This window comes from Microtus ochrogaster, chromosome 1 (assembly GCF_000317375.1).
Source record: "Microtus ochrogaster isolate Prairie Vole_2 chromosome 1, MicOch1.0, whole genome shotgun sequence".
Lineage (NCBI taxonomy): Eukaryota > Metazoa > Chordata > Mammalia > Rodentia > Cricetidae > Microtus > Microtus ochrogaster.
The window spans coordinates 11,089,816-11,100,274 of NC_022009.1; the positions used below are offsets into that span (position 1 = coordinate 11,089,816).

General features: G+C 43.8%; 1 protein-coding gene across 2 annotated transcripts in view; it reads right to left on the bottom strand.

The window, feature by feature from the left end:
* Nucleotides 1-10,459, bottom strand: part of Abhd12b (abhydrolase domain containing 12B) — a 25,777-nt gene that overhangs the window by 1,975 nt on the left and 13,343 nt on the right. For both annotated transcript variants that reach the window (XM_005343202.2, XM_005343201.2), the window contains 6 exons: nucleotides 7,433-7,478; nucleotides 7,198-7,327; nucleotides 6,587-6,624; nucleotides 5,729-5,808; nucleotides 2,083-2,165; nucleotides 558-636 (listed from right to left, as the gene is read on the bottom strand). In XM_005343202.2, coding sequence (XP_005343259.1) covers nucleotides 558-636; nucleotides 2,083-2,165; nucleotides 5,729-5,808; nucleotides 6,587-6,624; nucleotides 7,198-7,327; nucleotides 7,433-7,478 — 456 coding nt within the window. The remainder of the gene's footprint in view (nucleotides 1-557; nucleotides 637-2,082; nucleotides 2,166-5,728; nucleotides 5,809-6,586; nucleotides 6,625-7,197; nucleotides 7,328-7,432; nucleotides 7,479-10,459) is intronic.

Consider the following 10,459-nt stretch of genomic DNA (forward strand, 5'->3'; position numbering starts at 1 on the left):
TGAGACCCAGCCATAGATCTAGTCAAAGGCCGTGAGACCCAGCCATAGATCTAGTCAAAGGCCAAGAGACCCAGCCATAGATCTAGTCAAAGGCGATGAGACCCAGACACAGGTCTAGTCAAAGACGGTGAGACCCAGCCACAAATCTCCAAGTCTGACTTCCCAAAAGGGAAAGGAACTTGGGGAGTCTCTCATCAAGTCAGACCCTAGGGGCCCCCCAAGGTCCTCCACTGACTGTTTCTATAACTGAGGACCAGAATGCCCATGACTAATAGAAAATACTGATGAGCCCATTCTTCCTCTCGCACCTTACTGCAAAGGCCCAAAGGTCCCACTCCAGCACAGTTTGTTAGAGGTAACACAGTGTCCCACTCAGCCACAGAAGTCTACCCCTACCCCAGAACTCCTCCAGACTAAGCAGCCAGCCAAGGGCACTGACACTGTATAGATCGGGGAGCAGGACTCTGGGAGTGCAGAACATCCCCTATAATGTCAGAGACCTTGAACCTCTGATCGAAGGCCAGCCAGATGGAGAACTGGCGGAACTCTCGCGTTACCTGCTTCCCGTACTCCAGAGGCACTGTCCTGTCGTCTTCTCCATGCAAGATGAGAAGCGGGGAGGACAGGAACTTCACACTGGGAGCAGATGGGAGAAGAGCACCCAGTTTAAGCATTCAACCTGAGCTTTTAAGTTACCATGTTAGTCATGCGTGACGCTCGCCCAAAGCACAAGAAATAAAATCTTCCAACGAGTCACAGCATTTTGTGTGCAGAACTTCACCTGGTAACTGCTTTATCCCCAGCCATGTTTCCCTCTGTTTGATTTGTTCACGCTATTGAATTGAATTAATAATTAATTCACTTCTATGTGGACTTTAATAATACTGAAGAAAATACACATTGAAATAATGGATTTGCATGGCATTAGTAGACCTTATCTTTTTCTTTATTATACTTCATTGTGTAATGCCTGGAGTATTTTAATTAAAAGTCTACAAGACAGGGAGATAGCCCCGTGGATAAGATCACTGGCTTCTTCCAGCTGACGCCTGTAACAGCTCACAACTGTAACTCCAGTCCCAGGGGGCCTGGCGTCCTCTTCTGGCCTCTTTGGGTTGTACATGCATGGTGCACAAAGTACCTACACATAAGACTGAAATCAATTTTTTTTAAGTCTGCAAAACAAGATAACTCAAAAATAACAAAATCTGCCACAGAACCTGGGGCCATCTTGTATCAATTAATTTATTCCTCCCCATAAAAGTAGGGTGTGGATGTTGGTCCCAGGTGTGATTTACCGCCTGGGCAGCCCAGTGTGGCAATACAAATGTCGCAGGCGTGCAGAAAAACTTCCCCTCTCAGAGCTTGCTCAGATGCTTCCGTATCCTTCCAAATCCATCACTAGAGGTTACTGCTCAGAATGCTAGCTTTCCTCGTGTGCCGAAATAGGAACAAGGGTGTACTAACAGCTGCCTATTTGGAAGCATTCTTATATTATTTCTAATCATGATATCTATTGCTGGGTCTACTGGCTGGTTTTACCTAGATTTGGGATACATGGGGAATAAGAGCTAGCAGTCAGGGACCCCCGTGAAGGTGGGGATCTCCCATGCAGTCAGAGACTCCCTATACAGCCAGGATTTCCCCATACAGTTAGGGATTCCCCCATATAGTCAGGGATTCCCCCATACATTCAGGAATCCCTCATACAGTCAGGAATGTCCCCCCCCCATGCACTCAGGGATCACCCATACAGTCAGAGACTCCCTTATAGTCAGACATACCCCATAGAGTCAGGGACTCCTTATGCAGCCAGGGATCCCCCCCCCCCCCCATAGACTGATAGGCTTGGCCCTAGCAGCCCTTCACAGGGCTCATAAAGATGCATCTTTACAATGTCAGAGAAAATACTGGACTGGAGAAAGCATTGACACAGACGGGATGAACAGCAGACCCTAAAATGTGTAGCAACCCTGCTCCAGATCTAGCACCCACATCCTAGAACTGGCATAAAATCCAGAGTTCTCCTCTAGTCCGCCATGGTGGTTACTCGAGTGAGAGCAAGCATCTTGGTTGGCTTACTTTTCATCGTTAGGGAAGACGATCTTGTCCTCTTTAAAGGCATCCATAAGAGTGCTTAAACATCTCGGTAGCTTCTGGCAAATCTATTTTTAAAAAAGAAGAACCAAAGACGTTAAAGCTTGTCGGACAGCTGTCTAGGAACAAGGTCTGGGAACAACTTTCCCGAGCAGGCACACAACTTGTTACATCCTCTCATTCTGAGCCCTAAAGAGTAACAGAGTAGCCACTCTTTGGCCACACTAAACTTTAAAAAGCAAGTTTGGATCTTCAAAAGTGTTTCCTGGAATGGAAGAGTTTGGAGGGGGGAAGCGGAAATGAGCAGAGAAACAAGCCACATGTCAGTCATCAAAGATAATCACTGTTAATATTTGGTTGTAATTTCCTCCTATATTACTTCCTTTCAAATACACGTGACAGTCAAGCTCTTATGCCTCTGCTCACAAAATAGCGGTAATATGCAAAATCTAAAATGTGCTTCTAACGCAAGCAGACCTAACTAACTAGTTTGTTTAGGAAGCGGCATTCAGGTTAGACCAGTTCTGGTGAGGGTGTTTGATATGCAGGTAATTGGTTTGAGAGGATTCAAACACTCTAAATGGTGAAAGTGATTTGTTACTGTGATGCTTTAGAAAAACATTTCAGATTTTGACAGTGACCACAGGACCCCAAATACGCCAACTGGCATTCTACACACGCAATCTGTGGTAAGCAGAGTAGGAGCTGAGTCTGCCTATCAATACTGTGATCATGTCATCACATAACTGGCTCATAAGCCCTAGCTGGAATGTTCTAACTGAAAACATGGAGCAGAGGACAAAAAGTCCTGCACAGACACAGCACCCTCCTCCCACCTTCCTGCACCTGTTCAGCTCCACTTCCACCCCAGCCCCTGTAAATCAGACCCTAGAACTGTTTATCCTAGCACCCTCCATGGATGCTAGGATTAAGCCAAAGGACATGCCACCTTGGCCTTCGAGGCCCTGTAGAGTTCGGTAGTGGCCTCTGCTCCTAACCTTTTGTTGCTAAACCCCTAAGTCTGACTTGGCTGCCTTCTGCTGCTAGAATATTATAAACTCCATCAGAACATCCTTCCTTTTGCTTTTCTCTCAGCCACAGACCTCTAGATTTTTGTCTCAGTGGATCTGAGCTAAGGTGACTCTTTCCTTTCACATTTTTTGAGATTATAGCTTATTAAAATGTCTCCTTTCCCTTTCTTCCCTCCAATTCTTGCTATAAACCCACCACTCCTTCAAAGTCATGGCCTCTTTTTTTTTCACTATTTGTTATTTCATGCATGTACCATATGTATGTACGTACACATGTATATATGTATGTATTATTACACACATATATGCATATATGTGTATATATAATGCTAAATATATAAATGATATATATATTCCTAAATATAATCTTTCAGTCTGTGTAATGTTACTTGTATGTATGTTTTCAGGACACTTTCTATAGAGGTTTTTCGTTGCCAGCTACAAAGTCTTGCCTTCACCATTCCCTACGACACAGCATCACCCCAAGTCACCCCAAGTCACCCCTAGTCAGAATTCTCTTATTGGGACTGGTTTTCTGCTTCTCCTGCAAGGATATAAGTTCTACATTGGTGAGGGTGGGGTGCACAGACATTTCTCTTTCCTGCTGTTACCCTCAAAATCTAGACGACTTCCTGGTGTATAATAGATGTTCAATAAATCTTTCCTGAAGGTGGAATGGCTCTTTTTATGCAGATATCCCCGGGGGTACCTTAAGTGATTTCTAGAAAAGGGCATAGAAAAAATGTCTGCATAAACTTGGGCAAGCAGAATTTTCTTCTACAAAACACAAAAGCATATACTTCAAAACACATTGGTGAATTGTTCCACATTAAGTTTAGGAAGATTTCTTCATGGGAGAAAAAAAAATGCCCAGCAAAATACTGTAATCTACCTGCAATACAATTTCCTAACGACTCATGCTAGCAGCTATGAAGAGCTTCCACAAGTAAGATAAAGCTCAATTCAAAAATGGAAGAAAGACATGAAGAAGTTCATAAGAGATGGTATATCCAGATGGCCAATGAACATGTACCAATGCCGAATCTCATTACTCAGCAGAGAAATGCAAATCAAAACTAGAGAGTTAGACAAACACAAGGACTAACCTGTGATACACTCATGATGCTTACACAGTTGGGGGAGATACGCGGGTAAATGCCTATAGGTAACATGATGGACCTATAAATAGCAGTTTGCCCATTATAACTGAATACCATATAGCAATGGAAATGACCAGAATAAAATCTCATAAGTATGTTGTTAGGGGAGAAAAGGAAGTAGAACGTAACCTATGAAATTAAGCTATGTATAAAGGAGCTCAAACAAAAGCACACTCCTAGAGACACATCATAGGTAGCATCGCTACAAAGAAATACAGAGATGTGGCTGCCCTGAAAACACTGAAGCAAACTTCAGGAAATTCTGTGATGGCTTATGGTACAAAATATTTCAGAAATAAACAGATTAAAATGTCCCTATGATGCCTTAGAGCATCAAATAATTTAACATTTGTGCCTGTATCTCCTCTGAAACCTTTTCCTTTCCTCAAATTCCCGTTAGTCCCTCATTTGCTAACCTTCATCGTGGGCACGAGACCATAAACAATTGAAAATTAGGACCGGAAAAGCATGTGAAATTAGGGTATTGGGCTGGGCAGTAGTGGCGCACGCCTTTAATCCCAGCAACCAGTGGATCTCTGTGAGTTTGAGGCTAGCCTAGTCTAAAAGAACTAGTTCCAGAACAGGCTCCAAAAAGCTACAGAGAAACCCTGTCTCAAAAAAACAACAACAACAACAAAAATTAGGATATTGGGTCAGATGTGATTACCAATGTCATGAGGTAAAGGGCTGTCATTGGTCGAAAGCTAGCTAGCCTGTGCTACTTGGTGTGAGTTCAAGTACAGCCTGAGCTATAAAATGAACCCTACCTCAAAAAAGATAACAAATCATAATAATGCTAGGATAATGTGCACAGCAGAACAATAGATTTTTTTTTTTTTTGTATTTTCGAGACAGGGTTTCTCCATAGCTTTTGGTTCCTGTCCTGGAACTAGCTCTAGTAGACCAGGCTGGCCTCGAACTCACAGAGATCCGCCTGCCTCTGCCTCCCGAGTGCTGGGATTAAAGGCGTGAGCCACCACCGCCTGGCAGAACAACAGATTTTTAAAACTCATCTTTATGCTTTACTCTCTTGAGAAGACTGTCCATATCTGGAGTACTCTGTAAAAAGTATTTTCTCTAGTTACTTCCTTATGATAAAATAATGTAAGAGATACGGTTGGTATTCATAGAGCTGAAATCAATGTATAAAATTTTATTTTTAATTTAAAAGCAATCTATTTCTAATCAGTTTTAATGTGTGCTAGCTTCAGTAATGCATGCACTAAAATAAATATATATATAGTTAATTTGGGGGGAGGAATCTTTCACTTAACTGCTCCTCTGTGAGAAGAAGCCCTTGTGCCTTCAGTGGTAAATGGACCAAGACTAGAACAACTCCGAACATACAAAACTCCTTTAAACAACGAGCCACATTTATAAACACCTGGGTATGGGAACAGCCTACGCATTGGCACGGGGTAAGAGAAGCAGGAGACTCACCTTCAGCAGAGGGTAGTTGATACTCGCCACCCACATGTTGGTAAACGGAGCTTCTAGGACGATGGCATCAACTGGGCACCCTAGAAAATAAAAACAACTGAAGACAAATGCCTAGCTCTCCTCTTCACCCACCAAGATACCACCTTCCCTAAGGGGTCCTCGGGGCCCTAGACATGAACTGCCTACATTCAAACCATTTGTGAAGTTTTTTCATATGCTAGCTCTTGAAGCCCACACCACAGCTGGGGGACAGTCTTGGGGTAGGGATTGAGAATGTGTGTGTGTGCGTGCGCGCATGTTCACATGAGTGAGTATGTACATGCAAACATGTGTACTTTACTCACATCTATTTAAAGAGAGCCTAAATTCATAAAATCAGTTAGAAAGCAAGTAAGCTACATTCTCAAAATCTGCTACACACTACACTCAGGTCTCTTGAACAACACTGATACGAATATTATGGAAAACAGGCTGCAGAGGGCAGTGTGGCTATTGTTATCCTCAGAGTATATTATTTTTCTATCTATGATTTAAATTAGCATAATATATGGAGGAGGACTCTTTGAGACTGAGACCTGCTACCTTCAAGCTTAGGGTCTTCCTGCCTCAAGCCCCTGAGCATTGGGATTATGGGTGTGTGTGCTGCCGTGCCCAGTCTAGTAATTGTAACCTTTTTCTTAGTGTTTATTCTTCATTTCACAGCCCAGGAAAGCAGCAGTTACACTGCTAAAAAAATCCTTCAAAATTAGGGGACTCTTCGGGTCCGTGGTCAGTATGTACACAAATTTCACAGAACCTCCTGACTTTGTATTTTTCTACCTCAAGCCCAAAATCTGCTATTTAAGAATTTTACATTACCTTTCGCCTCTAATGCTCTGGCTGCATTTGTTGCAACTCTGTAAAATAGTAACAGTGTGCATGAGAAACAAGGCAGTCGAGTGGACAGGGACAGTGTGCGCGTGAAACACGGCAGCCCACTAGACACAGGCAGTGTGCGTGTGAAACACGGCAGCCCACTAGACACAGGCAGTGTGCGTGTGAAACACGGCCGTCCAGTGGACACGGACAGTGTGCGCGTGAAACACGGCAGTCCAGTGGACACTGCAGCCTCAACAACCCAGAACCAGCAATTGATGAAAAGCTCTGGGCTCTCTGCCTCGAAAATCCAGACCGACACATAATTTGGCACAGAATTTCAAAGGGTGTCATAGATCCTGATTTAAGGGTCTTTCTTTTTAATGCTGCCATGGATTATTCCAGAATAGCTGTTGACTTCTTGATTATCTAGGGAGTTTAAAAGACTTGCCATGCCTCGAAAGCAGGCAGCTTGTCAGGGAGGCTCTCTTAGCATTTCTGGAGGGAGAGAGACTACGGAACCGAGGTATTCCAGTTCAGCTTCCCTTTCCTGTTTGCTGTGCCTTTGAAGACACAAAGACCCACCAGAGGACAACGGTTGGGCTCCCACTTACCCTGTACCCAGAGAGTGGCCCCACAGGCACACAGGGGTCCTACCACTTCTCGCCTTGGCCCATTCGTAGACACAAATGGCGTCTGTGGTTAGCCCCTCCTCAGTGGGTGTCCCCGTAGAATCCCCGAAGCCTGGCAGCGAGAAGAGGCGAACACAGCATCACGCCCTCCGAACCGAGGAGTCATCAAAAGCCTTCTGTCCCCGTCACATCTTTGTACACTGTTCTCAACACATACCTCTGTAGTCCACAGACAAGACATGAAAGCCTCCGTCACTCAGCACCTGCATGCCAAAGGGGCTGTTATCATCTCAAGCAGTTAGACGGCCCCAACAGAACAGTCTCCTCTGCGGTATTTCTACATCCCGATGTTGTAATGAGGAAAGACGTATTCTGATCCTTCACAGTACATCTATGTCTCTACATTGTAATGGGATTCTGAAGGGCTGGGATGCCACTCACTGGTAAGGCACCTGCATAGTGTGTTCAAGGTGCTTGGTTTGAGTCCCAGAATCACAAAGATTCTGTATTTTCTAAATCCAAAGGTGAGAGTGTTGTGGAACCTTATTTGAAGATGTGTTACATTCTTTTATGCTGTGGGATATTTGTGCAAAGATGCAAAGATGTGTTGCCTTCTTTTATGTTGCATTTGTTTCACTCTGTGAAGCTTTGTTACTTTGCCTGCCTAAAACACCTGGTGGTCTAGCAAAGCGCTCAGTGGCCGATAACAAGGCAGGAGAAAGAAAAACGTGGGGCCGACAAGCAGAGAGAATAGAAAAGAGAGAAAGAAGGGGGGGAGAAACGGAGGAGAGGAGGAATCAAAGGGCCAGCCACCCAACAACACAGCAGTCACAGAGTAGGAAATTAAGATATACAGAAATAGAAAAAGGTAAAAGCCCAGGGGCAAAAGGTAGATGGAAGAATTTAAGAACAGCTGGCTAGAAACAAGCCAAGCTAAGACTGGGCATCATAAGAAACAATAAGACTCCATGCAATTTATTTGGGAGCTGGGTTGTGGGCCCCCAAAAGAGTAAAGAGTAAAAACTAATAACATCAGAGCCTATGGGGAAAACGGAAAGCAGCGGGGTTCACACCCTGGCTCTGCCACGAGCAGATATACAACCTTTGTTGTAATTGGAGTGGTGGGCTATGTTCCTGGTGCCCGGCCGCCCACACGGCTGGCTTTATACCCGAAATAATGACACAGAAACTGTATTCTTTTAAACACTGCCTGGCCCATTAACTCTAGCCCTTACAGGCTAATTCTCATATCCCGATCAACCCATCTCTAATAATCTGTGTAGCATCAGTCTTACCGGGAAAGATTCAGCATTTCTGACCTGGCAGCTTGCTTCATGGTGTCTGCCGGGGAGAGGGGAGCATGGCCTCTGAGCTCACTTCCTCTTCCTCCCAGCATTCTGTTCTGCCTACTCCACCCACCTAAGGGATGGCCTATCAAAATGGGCCAAGGCAGTTTGTTTATTACCAATGACCTTCCTCCATCAAACTTTAGCATGCTTGTTAAACATTCAAATATGTAAATATTCTTCAGGGTTGCTGGAGGATTGCATGGATAGTGTACCAAAGTGCCTGTTTCCACATCACATTCTCAAGAGCTGGAGGTGTGGCTCCAAGGTCGAATTCACACCTTGCATGCTCAAGGCCCTGGGCTTCATCCCTGAGACCACACACACACTCTGAAAGAATTAATGAATTTATCTGAGAATAAAATACTATAGAGTTGTGGGGAGAGGCATTCTCATAATGGGGAGGTGTTTACCTTGGATATGGTCAAATAAAAGCTATATTTTCAACTAAAAAATAAAAAGATCACCCCTTAACTGTATGAAATCATTGCCCAACCCCAAGTAGGTAAAAAAAAAAAAGAATATGAAAATTTAATTTTATTCTTTTTTTTGGTTTTTCAGAAAATTTAATTTTAAACAAACTGAAATATGATAGACAAAGAAGAGAAATTCTTAAAGATGTATTTTGTAGATAAAGAAACTAAAGAATCATGGTCTCTAATTATGTAAGTCTTCCAGCTACTTATGGACGGAGTCAAGATTCCAGCACAAGCCTGCCTAGTCCTGTCTGTACCTGTATACTGTGGCTACTGTGACAGATGTGTGTGGCTAAGCCTCATCGGGGATCTTCAACATTCAGATTGAACTACAAGTAAGAAACGAACTGGAACTTTTAGTTTGGGGCAGGCTATGTTACCTCCAAAAAGTTAGTGAACACCCAGCAAGTGGGCACCAGGGAGTGGAGTAGGGTTATGTGTGAGTGGTCTGTAGCACCCCACACAACACATCTTACACCCCAATATTTACTCCTAGGAAAATAAACAGCCACGGAAAACAAAATCGATGCCTTAAGTTCTCTGCTGCTGTACTATTTAAGTAAATAAGGGGGGGGGGCGAAGCTTTATAACATCAGTTAGCAGCTACTTAGGAATAAACTGGGAAAAGGCAGTAAACTGGTAATTGTGACCCCTACGTAAAACCATGAAAACTAGAGCCGAGTGTGTGGCACATGTCTAATCCCAGCATCCGGGAGGCAAAGAGAGGTAAGCAGAGTTCTGTCCAATGCCAGCCTGGTCTATATTGAAAATTTCAGGCCAGCCAGGGTTATATAGTGAGGCCCTGTCTCCAAAAAGATAAAGAAAAACAAGAAAATGAAAATGTTTATAAGAGTGTGAAAGTGTGCAACATCAATTTATATATAGGTACAACCATAGTGTCAAAGGTTTTGTATGAAAGAGAGAGAAAGACCAGCGGGAATAAGCACAAATGTAACAGGATTAGCGGAGAGGAAGAACAAGGAGGAGCGGGAGGAATGATGGGAAGGAAGAATTTAATAATGAAGATCTTTTGTTTTAAGAATATCACCTGTCCAGACAGGTGAAGAAATTTGTAGAAATAAGATCAAAATCATGAAAGGTTTTGGGGCCCAGAGTGATACCCCGACTCACACACGTCCAGAGCTGCTCCCATTTGTTTTCACACATACAGAGTTATTCTCACATATTTATGCACACACTCACCCAGTGTTAGTCCCACGATTACATACACGCATATACACACGCTCGGTGTTCCCATGTTTACACACATGCACACACACACATTCAGAAGTGTCCCCATAAGCCGGGCGGTGGTGGCGCACGTCTTTAATCCCAGCACTTGGGAGGCAGAGGCAGGTGGATCTCTGTGAGTTCGAGACCAGCCTGGTCTACAAGAGCTAGTTCCAGGACAGGCTCCAAAGC